The sequence below is a fragment of the Helianthus annuus genome, chromosome 15, assembly GCF_002127325.2.
Source record: "Helianthus annuus cultivar XRQ/B chromosome 15, HanXRQr2.0-SUNRISE, whole genome shotgun sequence".
Lineage (NCBI taxonomy): Eukaryota > Viridiplantae > Streptophyta > Magnoliopsida > Asterales > Asteraceae > Helianthus > Helianthus annuus.
This window is the reverse complement of record NC_035447.2, coordinates 45,295,537-45,316,393: the sequence shown is the minus strand read 5'-3', so window position 1 is coordinate 45,316,393 and position 20,857 is coordinate 45,295,537. Positions and strand designations below refer to the sequence as shown.

The following is a 20,857-nucleotide window of genomic DNA, read 5'->3' as shown; positions in this document are numbered from 1 at the left end:
ACATTAAAAAACCCATTCCCACAAAAGTGAGTTTTGAGCCTTTATTGAGCATACAAATTTACATCTTTAGACTAAATGCTCATTTTTCGTTTCTTGTGTGAATAGCCGCTTGGTTCTTACAACTCTAGAACTTGCCACGACGATTCATTCCCAGTCCTTACCAACTTAAACCCAAGTAAGTAAATGATGGAGGCATTAGGACTAACCATTTTTTCTTTCTACACCATTATTTTTCATTTTTTACCACCTACCCAAAATCCCCCAAGTTAACCCCTTTGAGCCTAAACCTTTCGTTTCTTTACCCTAAACCCTTTTTACCCACCAAAAACCCTTTTTATTTTTCACCCTTTATTTTAGTAACAAGCTCGGTTTTTCGCAAGCTCGTTCTTTTATGTGACTGAAAAAAAATATATATGATGATGAAGTTAAAAACAAACAAGGTATGCAAACAAAAGCTTGTTTGAAGAAATACTTCAAAATAAAAAGTCACTAAAAACAAAGTGTGTTACGAAAACCGACGCTTTTTACGCTTTTCGCCCTTTTACTAACCACTAACCCAACCACCTACCTTTAGCCCAAGCCTAACCCTTCACCCAAAAAGTCCTCTTGATATTTTACAAAGGTATAAAAGTTAAAAAGGATGAGGATTGATTGCTTGGCAAGCCTATGGAAGGCGTAAGTTCCATGCCGCTCTCGAGTGATTCACTATAAAAATACACCTTCGGCCGAGTGTTGAGTGATTTCTCCCGTGAGGTATGTGAACTTGTATATAAATGGAATTTTAAAAAGGCATGTTATGCCCAAATAAGTAATTTATCCTATGAAGCGTTCTAAATAAATCATAACGAATAGGATTGTAAATAAATAAAAATAAAACCCAAAAAGATCTTGGATTCCCGACACTCTATGACAAGCCAAAAACCTTCTCTTCTACCAATTCCATTTGGGAGTGTAAGCCACATTTAAAGAGTTTTGCTTGAGGACAAGCAAAAGTTCAAGTGTGGGGGTATTTGATGTGTGTAAAATGCAACATATAAATGACATCAATTAAGGCATAAAACTAACCCTTTTTAAGTACTAATGTTGGAAAAAGAGTGTTTTTGTCTTCCTTTTGTATTTTCAGGATGAAATGAGCTCAAATTCACAAAAGAAGCAAAAAGACAGCTAATTCTAACATAAATACAAGAAAAGGAATAAAAGTAGACTGCCCGAACCCTCAACGAAATCTTCCCAAGCAAAGAAGAGAAAACAGAAGCCTGAACACGCCCCGTGCTCAGCCAGCACGGGGCCGTGCCCAAGAAGCAGCAGAAAAGACAAACCTGTAGAAGCTTCTATTGCCCACCACGGGGCCGTGTCCAGTGAGCACGGGGGCGTGGCGAAAGTACAGCAGGCGCATTAATTGTAATTGCGAATTACAATTAATGAAGAGAGAGAGTGTCAGACGGGCACGGGGGCGTGTCCAGCGGACACGGGGCCATGCCTAGCCTTCTGTTCAGCCTATAAATATGAGTGCTTGGTTTCATTCCAATCCATCCCTTGGCACACCACCTCTCTCACACTTCATCCACCACCCACCACCACCATAACACCATCATCCACCACCATCATCCATTGTCCATCGTAGAGTGTGTGAGTCGTCTCGGGATCCAAGATTGATAGTAAGAGTTCTTGACAATCAAGGCCATGTTTGCCTAAGTCTCTTACATCACTTGGTGAAGACAAGTGTTTAGTATAATACTTTTTATTTTTAATCTTTTGCACTTTTTATTTGGTTTTGTATTAATGACTTTAATAACTAGTTGCTTATGTTGAAGGTGATCTTTCCTTATCGTTTGTCCGTGGTGTCTTGGCATTATTTTACTGTCTATATAAAATAAAAGATTTTCACCATTCATATCTCCACGGTCTATATGGAGGTATGTTGGCTACCTGGTCGGGGGTTAAGGGAACGGTTTGGTAAGGGTCTTGCCCTTGTTCAGCGTTTAGAGGTCCTGCAAGGGACCTGGGTCAAATTTAGTAGGATCTCCTTCAATGCCCATAGGTATTGAATGGCGGGGATCCAAACTCTTTGACCCCCTCATAAGTTAACTACTATTAATACTATAACCCGGCTATTTAGGACTGTATCCCTGCTGACTCAGACTACTTAGCCGAGGGTAACGTCACCGCCAAAAGCGGGGCCTACCATAATTTGCATTAATAACTTAATTCATTATCTTCCAATAATCCAACCCTTTAGGATTGTATCCTTGCTGACTCAAACTACTGGGTTGAGGGTAACGTCGCCTTCAAAAGAGGGGCCTACTACAATAACTAAGATAATCTCTTAAACAAGTGCAAAAGTGCGAAAATAATCAAAGTTTATACTAATACACGAGTCGGATCCAAGTGATTCATCTTGTCTATCTGTTTTTATTTTATTTTTATTTTTCAGCATTTACTTAGTTTTTATTTTCTTAGTTTAAAAACATTTTTCTAACCTTTTGATTTGATTAGACGCTGAGGATAAACCGGTACTAAAAGCTCTTGTGTCCTTGGACGACCTCGGTATCTTACCAACACTATACTACGTCCACGATGGGTGCACTTGCCCATATGTGTGTTTAGTGTTAGTGAATATCGTGTTTTATAAATTTAAAACTTGACTAAAGGTGTAAAAAAAGGGCTTAATTATACATTAAAAATATATTACACTACACACGCATCAATTGATATGCTTTGTTTTAAAATGTTTTGTTTGCTTAAAGCCTTTGGGGGGTTAATGACCATGTCCCAGATATCCTTGGCATCATCTTACGAGATGGCCACGACCTGAGCTCGGGGTGTAGGCGTACACCCGTCGGTGCATAAATGAATAAATAATGTGGTGTGTCTATTGATCTTTAACCCGGTCTACGGAACGGGCTACTGAATGCATAAGCAACATGTAATTCATTTACAAGTATTATATTAAAAAAATTATCCCAAGTTATAAAAAAATTTGTGCCTCGTGCATTCAAATCAATTTTATTAAACATTTTCAAAAGTGTCGGTTGAATGTATTTACCAGTGTAAACTGACGTATTTTCCCAAAAAGGTTAAGTGCAGGTACTAAGCGAACTAGGCTGGCTTTCTCCTAGCATCCTCAATAAGTCCCGCAAGCTTGGATGTCAAACTGTTAAACATGTTTCCTATTTATTTTTGGATCCCCTGTGGATTAATTTCGACTGTTGTGATACATGATATTAAAATAACATTCGGTTGAAATATATCTATCTTTTGCTTCCGCTGTGCATTTAAATATTGTGTTGTTTGACTATAATGTTACCAACTACGTCACGATAGTCCCCCACCGGGGCCACCGGTGAAACGTATGAAAATCGGGGTGTGACAGGTTGGTATCAGAGCCAACGTTGAGTGAATTAAACACTATCCTTATGTGTTTAATCTCAATGACACAATTGCACATACTCGAGTCTAGACAAGAACTTAGGACGAATTCGAATTGTTGTTCTAGTTTGTCCTTTATTGCCTGTTATTTTATTTCATTTGTTTAAGCAGGAAATATGCCACCGGCAATCAGAAGAGGAGGAAGAGGCAAAGGGCCAATCACTACCCACAACTATCACGAGGCCGGGCCTTCACACATGCGAGCTCCTGCCAGCACAATGAGTGCCGACCCTCAGAGAAACAGAAGGAACCTTTTTGAGCCCGCTAGACGGTCTATCTCACACAGTTCAACACCTTCTTATCGTCACTCTTTTGGGCCGAATTCGGAAAACGAGCCCGATAACCCTCAACCTTCATTCATACCTCTCCAGCGTTCTGTTTCGCACCGTTCCTTTGGCGACCCTACTCCTGTCTTTCAGGGCCGGTTCAACCCGGCAAACTATGTCCAAGAACCAGTAGGTTTTAACCCTCTTGGACCAGAGGATCATTTCTCAGAAGACAATGCGATGGACATGGACGAGGACACGGATCCCGTCGAGCCTGCAAGAGGTACCCCCAACCATCCAATCGAGATCTCTGATGGATCATCCTTCCATGGAACACCCTATCAGGGTCCAGACAGTTTTCAAGCAAGGTTCAACCAGTGCGAGTGGTACTTTACACCCTTTCACATTTATCGCCTCATGAGCAGCAACAACAACAACAGCAGGATCCCTCCGAGGATTCGCGTTTCGTGGCAGTCACGCCACCACCTCCACCGCCGCCAGTTCATCAAGCACCTCCGGATCCTCCAAGGCGTAGGAGAGCAGGCGCGCGGATATCTGCACGAAGAGGGGATTTTCACTTTAGCACCCCTCGACACTCCAGTGGCAGTCATTATCCGCCACTGCATGAAGACCCACAAATGGGTGGACCTTCTAACCCAGCTGCAGAGGTGAATTCTGCACCTGTTGCACCACCTCCGCCACCATTTGGTTATGATAACCCGATACCTACATACGCCGGTTCCACAGCGTAGAACCCATTTGAGCAGCCAGCTCACACTCACTACAACTATATTGGTGTCGACCCATACATAGAAGCGGTGGCAAACTACCACGCCCTTCATCCTGAAGTACCTTATGAAACACCTTGGGGAATGGGATACTCAAATCATGGGTATCCAATACCTGCTAGACCTCCGGCTCAGCACCTATCACAACAGCCACGTTTTTCCCCACCGGAGCAGGAAGAAATCCTCCACCGTTTAAACAGGGTGGAACGAGATTTTGAAGAAGAACGTAAGAACAACCGTGGATTCCTTAAGGGCCTAGCAAACCTGTTGAAAGGAAAGAAGAAAAGGGATCATTAATCTCTATTTGTATTATTTATTTTCAATCAAGTCCCTGCGTGGACATTTATGTGTGTATTTAGTCCCTGCGTGGACTTGTCTTTTAGTCCCTGCGTGGACTTGTCTTTCAGTCCCTGCGTGGACTTGTCTTTCTGTCCCTGTGAGGACATCTATCCTAGTATTGGTCCCTGCGAGGACTTGTTTTCTAGTTTAACCTCTACGTAGGTAATTTGTCTATTAAAAGTCCCGTTTAGGGAAGTGTGTAATCCTTTTATGTTTAATGGAATGTTAAGTTATGAAATTCATTTTTGTCATTATGTACATTATATAAGAAATAGATAAATCAAAATCATTCCTTTTAAAATAATCTGCCTATCATATATTAATTAAGAATCTTAACGGTAAAACCTAGCCTTCGTGTCATTATAAGACCTGACCAAGATGGTAAGACCTGGTTAAAAGATTCAAATCTTTGTTAACGTCTGAAAACATGTTAACACTCTTGGCAGTTGTGATTCGTTAAAATCACATGCGTCATTCTTACACAAGGATCCTCCAAGGGATTCCTAACCCTAAATTAATGATCTATAAATCATGGGTTTAAATCATCAATTAAGATGATCTCGTATCAAGCATCCATTAGTGATGTAGTGCCTACGGGCCATATCCATTGTCATATAAGACAAAAGACAGTAGTAGTCTATGACTCCCTGTCAAGAAAAGGTAAAAGAACTATGTTCAAACCTTCATGCCTTGATTCTCTGAAATCATGGCTTATAATTTAAAACGTCCCTGTGACTAGGCTTCCGTGCCACTAATAATATTGTTTATAATTAGGATAAGTTACCTTAAAATCCTAAATGAATGTGAGTAACAAATTAACCAAATATGGTATATGTTACCATGGTTGATGAATTACCCAATAAGGGCAATTCCATAATAAACTCCCAAATAAATTTTTGTCATTATCTTTTGTGACAGTTAAACACTGCAATGGCTGACTCGGATGAAATTAATAGTCACCCAAAGGAGAATCTGAATGATGCCCGGATTAATATAACGGGTGCTGAACTGAAAGCGTTAGTGGACAACGCTGTTACAACGGCCTTAGAATGGCAGTATGAGGAATATAGCGGGACTCGAAGTAGGACGCTATCCGCACCGCATTCTAAGCCCAAGACTCATTCCGAGGCACATAGCAAGCCACCACCCTCCAAGAAAGAAGAACCAAAGAAAGATGATGACGATCATCACTCTTCGAACCATCATAGTATTCCGTCTCAAAGAGTCGTGCTGAATCAAGGACCCCGTGATAAGGGTTGCTCCTACAAATACTTTGTCTCATGTAAGCCCCGTGATTTTACGGGGGAGAAAGGAGCAATAGACTACATGACATGGTTAGATGAGATGGACACGGTGGTTGATATCAGCGGGTGCGCTGAGAAGGATATAGTGAAATTTGTGTCTCAATCGTTTAAAGGTGAGGCCTTAGCCTGGTGGAGGTCGTTGATTCAGGCAACTGGAAAGATTCCACTGTACGGTATGTCATGGGAACAATTTATTGCCCTCATCCGAGAGAACTACTGCCCTCAGCATGAGGTGGAAAAGATTGAGTCGGATGTTTTGTCGTTAGTGATGAAGAATCTGGATTGCCAAGCTTACGAGCTTTAACACAATGTCAAGGTTGGTTCCTTATCTGGTGACCCCGGAACCCAAAAGAATAGCTCGTTTCATAGGGGGCTTAGCTCCGGAGATCAAGGCTAGTGTGAAAGCCTCTCGGCCAGCTACATTCAGGTCAGTAGCTGATATATCCTTATCCCTCACGCTGGACGCGGTCAGGCAGAGATCGCTGAGGAACAAGGATGCCGAGAAGAGGAAGCATGATGACGATGACAACTCGCGTCGATCAAATAAGAAGCACCGAGGAAGCAATGACCACAGGAAAGGATCTGGTTCAAGGAAAGATGGCATCAGTCTGGAGATAAGCCCAAGTGTAAAACTTGTCAGAAATACCACTTTGGGAAGTGCAGACTTGACACAAAATCCCAATCTCAGACAAAGCCTTGTGGGATTTGCAAATCCGCAGAACATAAAACCCTCGAGTGCAAGAAACTGAAGGACGCAACATGCTACAGTTGCAACGAAAAGGGGCACATTAAGACAAACTGCCCAAAGTATGCAAAGAAAGCTGATGAGGGGAAGAAGACTAATGCTAGGGTCTTCAGAATGGATGCAAAGGAAGCTGTGCAGGATGACAATGTGATCACAGGTACCTTTCTTATAAATGATGTCTATGCAAGAGTACTATTTGATTCAGGAGCTGATAAATCGTTTGTAGACAATAAGTTTTGTAAATTGCTGAACTTACCTGTTAAGACTTTAAGTGTGAAGTATGAGGTAGAACTAGCTGATGTCACCTTAGAAACCGCCTCAACCATATTAAAGGGATGTTTTATATCCATTAAGAACCACTCCTTTCCGTTGTCCCTACTTCCTTTGAAGTTAGCCGGATTCGACATAGTTTTGGGTATGGACTGGTTATCTCATAACCAGGCCCAGATTGTCTGTAATAAGAAGCAAGTAGTGCTCAAAACTCCGTCTGGTGAGTCACTTACCATTCAGGGAGATACCCGGTATGGACTACCGGAGCAAGTATCTATGCTCAAGGCCTCTCAGTGTCTGAAGAAGGGTTGTGTCATCTACATGGCACAAGTAATTATTGATGAGCCGAAACCCAAGATTGAGGGTATCCCTGTCATTTCAGAATATCCTGAAGTTTTCCCCGAAGAAGTACCTGGGTTACCCCCAGATAGGCAAGTGGAGTTCAGGATTGATATTATTCCTGGGGCAGCACCCGTTGCGAGAGCGCCCTACAGATTGGCACCAACAGAGATGAAGGAATTGAGAACCCAACTGGATGAATTGCTAGCCAAAGGTTTTATTAGACCTAGTTCGTCTCCTTGGGGAGCACCAATCTTATTTGTCAAGAAGAAGGATGGATCGATGCGTCTGTGCATTGATTACCGTGAGCTGAACAAGGTTACTATCAAGAATAGGTATCCATTACCCAGGATCGACGATCTGTTCGACCAACTTCAAGGAGCAAGCTACTTCTCTAAGATCGATCTAAGGTCAGGTTATCACCAACTGAAGGTTAGAGATGAAGATGTGCATAAGACTGGATTTAGGACTCGTTATGGCTACTACGAGTTCCTAGTGATGCCTTTCGGGCTCACTAATGCACCAGCAACATTCATGGATCTCATGAACCGTGTCTGCAAACCATACTTGGATAAATTCGTTATCGTCTTCATAGACGACATTCTGATTTATTTCAACAATCAGGAGGTTAGAAATTTGGGGAAGCAAGCCCCCTTAACATGCGTGTAAGAAGCAACGTGGCACACACATCAAATGCCACTAGAAAACCACCCATCCCTTCACCTATTGCTGAATGAACAAGTGCCAGCAGGTCTTTAGCACTGTTCATTCACTTTGATTATTAATATGTATATAAATATAAATGTGTAATTCATTTTTTATTATAAGTTTTAATAAGTATAAATACATAGTTTTATTACAGATCACTTTCCCAACTTACTACTTTTAATAAGTATAAATACATACTTATAAGTTTTAATAAGTATAAATACATAGTTTTATCTGCCAAGTATATTCAACCTGAAATTTCAGAATTCATGTTAAATTGATTAAATCTTATAACCATAGCTATCAAAGACGTAAGAACAATTAATAAATGACAAATTCACTTCTTTGACATCACTTTAAGCTCTTCAGCCAAAGATTGGGTGGGTCTTTCAATACCTCTAGTTATCTGAATTGCCATCAGCTAACGGAAAGAGGCTTCATGATGAGAATCTTTACCCATTAGTTGATAACTAGTAGTATCCACTGCGTTGTGGCCGGGTTCACCTTCACATATCATAGAAGATTACATCAACCTGATCAGAAGAATTAGGAGCCTATTCCAAACATAGTCAATAATATCTGCAAAAACAAAAATACCAACATATACAGCAGCCTTATCAAGACTAGTCTCAAATTACAAAAAAAAAAAAAAAATACAAGATAGTGGCAATAAAATAACAGAAGTATCAACAATTTCTAAACATTCCAATAGCCACTTCATATGATCCCAATTACTAACATCTGATAAATTTGCCAATGCGTTGACCATGTCCCAGCATTAGCAGTAGATGAAACAAATCATCATCAGCAAGGTATGAAATAAGTGATTCCATTGCCAATCCAAAACCTTGTCCCCTAGAAAAATTCCATCGAATCCTTCTCTACCACCTCTACCTTCCCATGATGATGTCGGCCTTGAGGTTTCAAGTGCAGAGGCTATTGTATAGTGTTTATTTAACAAAACACTAATGACTTTCAACAATTAGTAAAAAAGGGTAAAAATTTACCCCAGACACAAGTCATGTGTGTCCCGAATTCAAAATCCCCATGTTTCGCTTGGTCAAAATCAATAGCAAGCCGGGGTGTGGCAACGACAAGTGTTGGGTGCAGTGTGCTGTGCAAAACAGACTTAGGGATGAAGACAATCAAGCATTCATAAGAAATTCAAAATAACCTTAAATTAATGCAATTCAGTTGCTTACTATTCCATAATAAAAAACGAGCCTATAAAAACATCAATATCCATGGTTTCTGGATTTATATACATGTGAACAATCCCGAGAGTGCACAAGTTGAAATGACATAATATCACCGTCATTCTGCACCGTCTACTCTAATTTCTGCATTTAGGAGCAAAATATACAATTCATAAATATGGAAATTTTAATTTTGGACATAGGAGTGTTTTTGGTCGATCTGGATTTCTGTTTAAAGAAACTAACCTTTCAGGAGAACATGTGTATAAAAGATTTCTGTTTAAAGAAACTAACCTTTCAGGAGTCAATAACGTCTTCTGTCCGTGTAGCATTCACAATTACAAGCATTCTCAGACAAAAAATTCGTAGCCAATTCTTCATTACGATCACATACTAGAAAAGCTTTAATAACAAGGGTTTTATTAAAACCCATTATCACCTAAGGTAATTCAAGTCCATATATACAACTAAAGGAGACTAAAAACAGAAATGAACAACTTTTACTAATCAGGGTCCACAAGGGTTTTCAAGATCTCTACCTAGGCAGCAATGCACTTGATAGTAAACAGCAGTTTCACTCAACCATTACAATTAAAATCGCAAAAGGCATAATGGATATAACATGAATATTTTAAAACTGATTATTATAGTAACAAACTCTACAGAAGCCAATTGTTTACCTTAATAAATCGAAGAACCACATGTGAAATCAGTGTAAGTAATCAACCAAGAAACAATTAACAATCAGAACATTACCCCAATCAAAAACTCAATTAGTCGATAATTAACAGATTAACATAACAAAACATCAAGTGTCGAAGTACAAACCTGGAATGGAAGTTAAGACTCAAACAAGAGGCATGTTGTCGATTGATCTCCCGACTCTCTGCCCTAAGCCCTAGCTTTGCCATTGTGTTTTTAAGTGCCTATCTATTTGATATAGAATAATCAGAACCAGATAACAACTGTAACAAAACAAACTAATGAAAATAGTGTTTGGATGCAACTATGTTGTTCGAAGATATGATAACTACATAGTCAACTAAATATTAAGCATTTACAAGTGCTATGAACCCTAAATACCCATACTGTGATTGTTTGAACCCCAACTAATCGTACAATCATAATCACAATGAATAAAATTAAAAAATCAATGTAATAACACTCTTATAATTTCTAATTTCAACCTCAATAACATCACCCATCAAGAGATAAAGGGGACATAAATTGACAATTTTAACCTACTTGTTCGATAACCTGCTGAACCAGGCTGCAATTAGAGGTGAAATTGGAGATTTCTTTGTAGGTATTATAGAATAAACAAAGCATGTCATAAACGTATACCTTAACATGAGAATTAGCAAACAAATTGCATTCATCATCATATAGCCTAACATTCTCTGTTCTCCAAACAGAGATCCACTAATTTCCTCACTTGCTGCTGATCTTCAATAGTTGGAACACCTACTACTGAGTCATCAGGAGGGAGGGATGATGAGATCACGGAGTTCTGCTCTTTTTCAAAAGTAGTTCGGTTGGTTTGATTTGAAATTATGTTAGGGGAGGAGGGGAGAAAGTGTAATAAAGGAGAGAGGGAGATGACGAGGAGAAGAAATGGAGATAAGGTTATTATTCTAGTACTAGGGTTCATTCTGAAAGACGAGTTTAGAGAAACAAATGTAGGATTAGGGTTATAATGACTTGAGGAAAGAAATTTAGGGGAGTGAAATTTTAGGGCAGGCGGGAAGAAATCTGGGAGGGAAGTTTTAGTTTTTAAAGGTTTAGAAGAGGGAAAGAGGGTATTTGTTTTTAAAACCTCTAAAATTTTTAGCGGCATGTGAAAAATGCCATAAACAACTTATTTAGTGGCATAAAAATCTAAATGCCACTAAAAGTGTGAGTAAGGTAAATATGGATACGTAAAGTGCCATTAAAAGTCTAAATTAATGGCACAAAAGGTAAATGCTGTTAAAAGCATGTGCCACTATATGGCATTTTTTTGTAGTGTGATTCTAGCGTGAAGGGTGGGGTTCGGCTACAAAGTCCATTTTTCCTACAAAGTGTACAAAGTCATAAAACACCACAAAAGTCATAAAACACATTCAAAACCCACAAATAACACAGTGAAGATCACTAAAACACAATACCCAAACCCTAACAGTCCTTAAAAACTTTAAACACACCATCGTACAACTATGAATATAAAAACACAACATGATAATCAAAATAAAACACTCTAATATTAGTCATTCGATAATCAAAGTCTTATCATCCAAAACACAACACAAAACCCACAAATATGGTGTTTTAGTAATCTCCACTATGTTATTTGTGGGTTTTGAGTGTGTTTTATGGTTGACATTATGGTGTTTTATGACTTTTTACACTTTGTAGGAAAAATGGACTTTGTAGCCTCTCACCCCTAGCGTGAAATATACTCCTAAAATTATTCAGGTGTATGGGCTAACATAAATAAGGTATTGGGATGTCTTAATGCTCAAAATGTCTGGTTAGTAATCTTATTCGAGGATCGATATGCTCTGGATCTTCTATACGCTTTTGGATCGATACTTAAATAGGCAAAGTTAATTTCAAATGTCTTTTTCCTTCCTTATTTCGGCTAGAAAGGAACAAACTATGTGTGGTTAGTGATATATTAAGGAGGGAAGGAAATGTTCTATCCTTCTGCTTGGAACTAGAGTGTAACGCCCTCTACTGATCAAGAAAGAGATCAACTCAAGGCCTTTGGGAGACAAATTCCCATTAAATCTTTTTACTATTCTAAATTTTTGTGTTCGTCAAGCTACGAAATATACCTTTTCATCCAGATGGGAGAACTTTCTTTTGTGAGTTAGATGGCAGTTTAAAGGTATTAAACTTTCCCATTAAATTTATGTTTTGCTTTCTAGAAATATATGGTACACTTATGTCCTTTAATACATTTAAGGAATATTCATAAGAGGCCGTTATTTGTCATGATGCTTTTGATATGGGGTGGTCAACGTTAGGTGACCTCTGTATTCATGATGGAATGCTTTTAGGATGTTTTCATTATCAGGATTCAGTTTCAATTTTGGTGGTAGATACTGCGGTAATTATTCCATGATCTAAAACTTCATATTGATTTGATTTTCATGATCAGTTAAAATTGATACATAAATTAGTAAAAAAAGAGTGGTTGGCTGCTACTTGGTTGATTTCATTTGAGTTTGATTAAGTTTTTGTCTTGACTTACTTCAGTGGTATTCATGCTTGATTTATGTCTGAGTTTTGCGCGTAGTTTTTTATCTGTTTATAAAATCTTAATCTTCTTCATGAAACAAATTGATAACGCTATTTACCAATTTATATCATTTTATTGTTAATTGTTAAAATGGTGGAACGGAATTTAATGTCGGGGGTTAAGAAATTGATGGAGAAAATGATATTAGTGGTCACTGATTGATTTCAGGTATTCAAACCTAAAAAAATGAAGTGTGGATTATTTTCATCGAGTTAGGCTTAATTTTTGCCTCAACAAAGTGTTGACAGGTTACAGGTTGTGCAAATTGATTTTGAGAAGGATATGTGTCTCAAAGTGGGGCTTGGGATGTGACAACTTGTACCTCTAACCTTTCGCATTCCCACTATACGTTGTAATTACGTGAAATTAATAAACGAGAATTTATTACATTGATTGATTAAATATATGAATGTTGTGAGCATTATTTGTAAATATACATTATAAAGAAAATCCAGTCGCACACCTCCTCTTGACCGCACATAAACCTTAGGTCACATACCCCTTTTAGCCGCACACCCTCAATTATTTGGACTGTAGTGGTTGCACACCCTGAATAATTGAGACCGCACACACACAGACTACACATGTGTGTGCGGCACCTCACACACCTGGACCCCACTTGTGTGTGTGCGGCATTTCCTTGAGTATGAATACCCACCTGCTGCCAAACCCTAGGAAATTTTTCCCCAATCATTGTGACGGCAGCCTGTTTTAGTAAACATTCCCCTCTTTTTGGAAACCCTAGCACTTACGACACACCATCAGCAACCTTTCTTTTGAAGATTCCTCATTTCCTTTGAAGCTTCCTTCTTTCCCTTAAAGACTTCTCTCTCATTCTAAGCATCTTCTTTTCCTTCACAACCTCCTGGCTAGTATGATTCACCATGTTAAATTTATGTTTCTTCATTTATTTGACACTAGTTGATTTATAACTATGAGATGTTATATGGTCTAGAAATGCTAGTAGTAAAATCATTGAACATGAAATGATGGTATGAATAACGTGTTCTAATGGATGTTTCAATAAGAATGTTATGATAACTGTTCTTGTGGATCTAGAATTTATTTGTAAAGATTAATCAAATCTATGGTTCATATGTACGATACAAATTCAATAGGTTATTATAAACCATGATTCAAGGTTGCTAGTGTTATCAATAATGATGTATGTTGGTATGTTCACAAATTGTTTTGATGATTATTGATGATACTGAGTTAGATATGTTTGATGATTGTTTAAATGATTGTTAAATTGCCTGTAACAGAGTCTAGATCCATTTTGATGAATGCTTTGATGATTGGTATTCATAGTATGGTCAAATGATTTATCTGATGATTGATTTAATAAACCTGTTTGTGTACAATGAAAATGATATTAGGGATTTATGAGGACTAATATAAAGAATTGTATTTTGTTTGTTTGTTTTGATTGGATGAACCTGAATGATTATTTGTTTGATCAGTAGAGATGAACCGTAGACTATGGTTAAGCACCGTAGTCTAAGGCAGGGTTTGTTTGACACCACACATTCATAAATGTACACCCTAGACTGCATACCGTGCAAACTTACACAACACTCCATACGCTTGTGTGCCACGTATGTCGCACACCCCTAAATGTTACAATTACCGATGCATGATGTACAATCATCTGGTGCAAGGTCGCATACTATTTTGTGACCGCACAACCTTGGAGACCGCACACCCTTGTTGTACAATCACCTGTTGCACAAAGTACAACCATAGACAACATAACTGCATAATTAGGTGGTGTCTCACACTATGGTGTGGCCGCACACTTAAGTGATGTCGCACACCTATTAGGGACCGCACACTTAGACTGGATTTCACACCGATAGTGGGCCGCACAATCACTTGTTACAGCCTTGGGCTTTTATTATGAATCCAGGTCTGGATTGCATGAACATATGTGTTACGTGATAGCTTATATTTGCATGCGACTTGTTAAATATGTGTAGATGAATACATGCATTAGTTGTATACAAACCTAATAAATATTGGTAACCATAATAGGATGTGGTTGACCAACTTAACATAAGTATTTTTTCTGCCGAGCTAAGCAAAGGTGAGTTCACACATTTACTAAAAACATGTATTCCCGGTGATTAGGAACGAGCCTCACTTCCTTGGTTTGGGATTGCCTAGTATTCGGGGAGGAATACTGTTAAATGCTATTTATATTTCATGTCTTTAGCAGATTAAACAAAACTATATTAGAAAGTCCCCACACATTATACCGATTAATCGCCGGGGCCTGGCGAACGGGATATTAGTTGATAACGCTATTAGGTTTGACAAACCTCACACTGTGCCGGGGAGGACGGGCGTGAACTATTATGCCTTGGCAACTGGTCAATGATGATAGACATTGACTTGGGGCACAAACAACTCAACAATCACAAGTATTCGGTATCACACAGTTTAGTAGCTTAAAGATGGGGTAGCTCCCCATGACATGTTTATAAATGAGTAATTTAACAACCTATGTTTTTGAAATAACACTGAAAAAAAACCGTGAACTCAATAACTTTATGTTGATAACCTATTGCATGCTTTGCAGGTCGTTAGGTACAGTGCTGGAGCTTGCATCGGAGGAGTGTAGTGGTTGCGTAGAACCGTTGTTGGGTTCTTAATAATATTTATGAACCTTGAAACTATTGTTTTGGACTTTTAAACCGTATGCTTCCGCTGTTAATTTGAACATTGCTTTTGGACTTTGAACTTTAGTCACTAATCATATTGATAGTGATGAATTTACTTTATTTTATTTAATTGTTCAACATGATTGGTGGCATGATCCTGGTCAATCAAACACCTCGCAATAATACTCTGCATGTGGAATTTGAGGGTGTGACATGGGAAGTTTATAGCTGATCGTGAGCCAAATATCCAGTATTTCAGCCTAGTAAGCTATGAAACAGTGCAGATTACTTTTTTGTTCTATTTTGGCATGATGGCATGGCAGTAGTTGATGAAAATAGATTGTGCAGGAGATAATAAAAAGACTCCATGTTATAAGCAACAGTCTTCATTGATTGGACATGGACATGTTTCAGTAAGTATAAATGAATCTTGAAACGTTCCTCTTCCGGAGTATTACTGAAAAATCTTTAATTAAGAAGTACCAGTGAGAAATATCAGTTCTTAAACAAGAGCTTGCTCAGCTTAAAGGGGGATATGGGGATGCTTTGGTGTCAATCTAGAGCAGATATAATAGCATTAGCGTCGGTCAGGTGTATACATACACCCCGCGCTTAAGTCGTGGCCACTTGCAATTAAGTGAGTCATGGATATCCAGGACACGGTCGCATTAACCCCCAATGTATAAATATTCAAGCATAACGTATTAAAATAGGTTATTTGGATTTTGGACATCATTCGTCATTGATCCCATACCCGACCAAGCAGCTAGTGCCGTATCCCAAGCTCGTATAGGGAAAATAGGTTAAGAGTATTTACCTGAGCTTATCTTTACAAATCAAAGATATTTTAAGCACAACCGTTAATCGAAACAACTAATACAGACGCAATTTACTGGAGGCTCCTAGTCTGGAATGGATGGAACTATGATCCGTAAGAATGTTAACGGGTCTTATTTAAGTTATAAGACTTGGACCAGTTAACTTATAATAAATAGGTACGGTTCGCTAGATTAAGTGGAGACCGGATAGAATGTGGTTTGCACCCTCACAAGTATTATGACTTGTATAATACGGGTCAAACAATCATACATTCTGATTAGAACTGATTTGGATAGGTTTTGACCCGATTCGACTAACTTATATAGACTATGTTATATAAGTCAACCGTACGCGCATAGGTGGTATCGGGTGATGGGATGGGTCTATGGTAAGTAAAACATGCCAAAACATGATTAATGTGTTACCACATCAGTTTATAACTCAAATTATATGTCCATTATCTTTTAAAACCAATTTATGCGCAAAAAAAGGCATTTTGGTTATTATTTAGGCATAATATGTGGACTTGCATAAAACCCGACAATGATATGATCTGAAGGTATAACCCTTAGGGGTAATTCCCTACAATAATATGATCATATAATAACTTCAAATCAGTATCTACATTATCTTAAATGGGTCAGAATCGAAAGTCAAAGCAGAAGTCAAACTGTTCGACTTTCGATTGCGAACCGAGCTTTAAGCAGAAAATGACGGGTTGGACATAATCTAACATATCCTAATATGTTATATAAACTGATATAATGTTAAAAATTAATGTTTCTATACTTAGAAGTTAATTTAACGTTAATTACGAAAATCTGCGTTTTTACTTTTATTTAATAAAACTTTGACCTATCATTTCACAAACTTAACGTGATCTTCAGAATGTGTCCTCATAGGGGATTAACCCCTACATTATTATGATCACATAGCCATGTTCAATTCGAACATTGGCTTTACCGTAACGGTCATAACGAAAGTCAAAGCAAAACTCAATTTGCTTGACTTTCGGCTATTAACTAGCCTATAAATGAAAAAGCACTGAGTTAGAACACTTACAAGTGTTCAAGGAAGACTTAGCTTCAAGTGGGAGGCCTCTATAAGTAGAAGCAATCTCCAAAGATGAGAGAAAGAAGGAAAGAAAGGTTCAAGTTATGAAGGTGCAAGTATGGAGCTATTTATACTTGAGCTCAAGCCTTCAATTCTTGCCAAGTGTGATTAGAGATGCTAAGGAGGCGATTAGTGTGATCACACATGTCCAAAGCAGGAGAAATGGTGGCAAAATCGTGAGCATAGTGGCAGGGATAGCAGCTGAAGATGCCAGCTATTTTTGAACTGCCAGCAACACCCTTACGGACTGTAATGATGATGGCTTACGGTCCATAAGCCCACAGTTTAATTGAATGCCTTACGGACCGTAAGGCATATGCCTTGCGGTTTGTAAGGGACCTTTAAAAGCCAAAGGATTTTTTTTAATGCCTTACGGACCGTAAGGCATATGCCTTGCGGTCTGTAAGGGACCTTAAGAAGCCAAAAAATTTGGCAATTTGTCATATTTGACCCCTCCACTTCCATCCTTCCACATATTTACATATTTGGTCTCTCTCATCCAACTTACGGGGAATATTTAATAGTTGATTGGATACGTGTTGTCATATTATTAATTTTGAATTTTCGAGGTGTTACATGCTTGCCATAGAAAAAGGTTGTAACGACAAGAAGGATACCCGATTGAGTGGGTTACAACAAAAACTCTTGACATGTTTGAGAATGTATTAGTTAAAAGGAAATATGGTGGGGATCCAAAATGCCATAATGGCAAAGAACTAAAAAAGAGAACTATTAAGAAAGCTAAAGAAACACAATTTCAAATAGTTGTTCAAGCCGAGACAGCAGACAAAATGCAGTGTATTGATGAAGAAGATGCTGATGGTGATGATGTTGACAATGAAGATGAAGTTGATGTTGACAATGTTGATAAGCATGCTGATAATGATCATGATGGGGTTGACGATGATGATGGTTTTGATCATGATGATCATTTTGATTATGCTGAACTTGAACCTGAAGTTAAAAACGCCATGGAAATCAATGATGAGAATGAAGAGGCTCTCTATCGAAGGGTTGTGGATGAAGATGTAGAAAGCCAGAACAGGATGTTTGAAGTTTCTGCATCTGGGAACCATGCTCTAGTCAGAGTACTAACACAGTATGAAGACCATGGTGCCGGTGAGAAACAACAAAACAATGAAGCCGAGGAGGTATGTTGTTTGAATATAAGTTTAACAAAAAAACACAAAACGTCATACTTAATAATTCCGTTTTTTATTTAACAGGCAATGGCTGAGAAGTTGGTTGGGGCATACAAAGAATTAGAAGACTGTTACAATAAAATGAGGACATTGTTTAATCAGTCAAAGATTGAATATCCAAACAGCCTCTTGGTACATATAAAATATTCACAACGTCTGACATTGTTAAATAACATGTCAACATTTGTTGATGAAAACGCTAGTGAAGTGTCAGATGAGAGAGACGAAGGTGAAAATAAAGATGAGGTTGAACGGGAAGGAGAAGGAGAAGGAGAACATGAAGGGGAATGGGAGATCGCTGGAGATCAAAATGCCAAGGAAGTGCCAACATTTGTTGATGAAAATGCCAAGGAAGTGCTAGATGAGAGAGAAGAATGTGAAAATGAAGATGAGGTTGAAAAGGAAGCTGAAGGTGAAAGGGAAAGGGAAGGAGAAGAGGAAGGGGAAGGAGAAGGGGAACATGAAGGGGAGATGGCTGGAGATCAAAATGCCAGACCCTCAACTGTTACGCCAAACCCCATAAATGATGATGCTCAAAATGAAGATGAAAGGGAGTCTGAAGAAAGTACAGGTGAAGATATAAACGAAAACGATATTAAAAGCTGGGATTGAGATTTCAAAGCACTTGAATATCACATTTTTAGATATAATGGGAAAAAGATAATTAAAAGGAATATTACTAAGGTTTTGGAACTGTCGGGACAAGACCTAGAACAAATGATTGAACTAAAAGAAGGTTTAGATTGTCCAAAGATGGTGGAAGAAATGCTTAAAGCTATAAAAAACCACATGCACACTGCTGAGGAGACCCAAAAAATGCTTGTATTTGATGCAACGCCAAAAATCCCCCCAACAGAAACACAATATAGTCAGCGGTTCATCACTTAACTCGAAAAAACAACTGAGGCAGACTATGACAAAACACCAAACGTACATGTGACAGAGACACATTTCAGTGATGCCATCATTTCTCAACTAGAAAAAAACTGAAGGGGAGATGGTGAACAAAAGTGTTGACCAGCAAGGTGCGGTGGTTGATGAAACGCGATGTCAGCAGCCACCATCTTGAGGTAGGAAGAACCTCATGCAAACTCTTGAAGAAGAAAAGACACCCCAAAACCCCCAATATGAAAACGCCACTGATACGGGGAAGGAAAAAACAGATGTACCTTCTTTTGACCTGTTAACTACATCACCAACCAAAATGTCAAACAGGGCAGATGTGCAGGAGAAGGCTAATGTGCCAGACATCACAAAGTTGATGCAAGATAACACCATTTTAAACCTGAAAAAGCTATCTGGTGATGAAAAGATGATGAAAATAAAAAAGGAAAAGACTGTGGAAAAAAAGGAGCAGGGAGAGTCAAAGAAGAGTAGGGCATGTTTGTCACCTTTCAGGAGGCAAGTGGTTATACATACAACAAGGGCGGCACAAGAAAACAACATTTCCACTGGACGTATGTACATTTCTTTTTCATAAAAGGCCAAACTTTGCATTTGTTACGTTAAAAATATACATGCATATGCATGTAAACACCCAAAACGCCATGTCTTATATTAAAATGAGTTTGCATAACTAAAACGCCATATGCTGGTTTTTTCAGGGGTATCGTGTTCAAGATTGAAGGAGTGTCAGAACTATCAAGGGTGATGTCTGAGAGGATGAGACCAGGATTCTATGCACATGTCAACATCATTCAAAGTTGGGGGCATATTACAAGGCTCCAGAATCACCCTCAAAATTATTTTGCACACAAATAATGTTGGTAACTCTTTTTCTATATTTAATTGATGCAATTATATTATGACTTTGTTTTGTTGTTAAAAGTGTGGTTCCTAAAAATAACATAATATGCCCGCGTATACAAAGACAACGAGTTATCGATACAAAGAATTCAACAACAACATGGAATTGGTTTTAAAACTCGCCCGTTTCAAAGAAGACCGGAAATATAGAAAGATAAATGAATATGATCTAGTCTTCGTGCCAATAATATAGCAAAAACATTTCTATGTTGTCTGCTCAATCTTAAACACAACAAAGTTGATGTATTGGATAACAACGCTGGAGGGGATAAACTCAGCATCAAAAAAAAGTATGATGGATGGGTGGAAAAGTTGGTAAATATCTTAAAAGCTTTGTATGTAGAAACTATGTTGACAAAACGCCATACTAATATATGCAAAAATGTGAAACTGCAGCAAGATGCTTTTGAAAACTACTTGTTTATTCAAAAACACCCAATGGATAAGATCATGAAGACGGCACCTATTGTCAAAGAAAATATGGATTGGAGGACAGAGTCTAATGTGATCGACTGTGGGATTTTTGCAATGAGGCATATGGAAACGTATATGAGGCAGTTGGCTGGTTGGGAATGTGGTCTGGCAAA

At 38.4% G+C, this 20,857-nt stretch overlaps 1 protein-coding gene across 1 annotated transcript; it reads left to right on the top strand.

Annotated features, from left to right (window-relative positions):
- Positions 1-17,912: 17,912 nt before the first annotated feature.
- On the top strand, positions 17,913-19,076 carry LOC110913571 (neurofilament light polypeptide-like). Its single transcript, XM_022158392.1, has 2 exons — positions 17,913-18,413; positions 18,489-19,076. The coding sequence occupies exons 1-2, from the start codon at positions 17,913-17,915 to the stop codon at positions 19,074-19,076; spliced, it is 1,089 nt and encodes a 362-aa protein (XP_022014084.1).
- Positions 19,077-20,857: the final 1,781 nt, after the last annotated feature.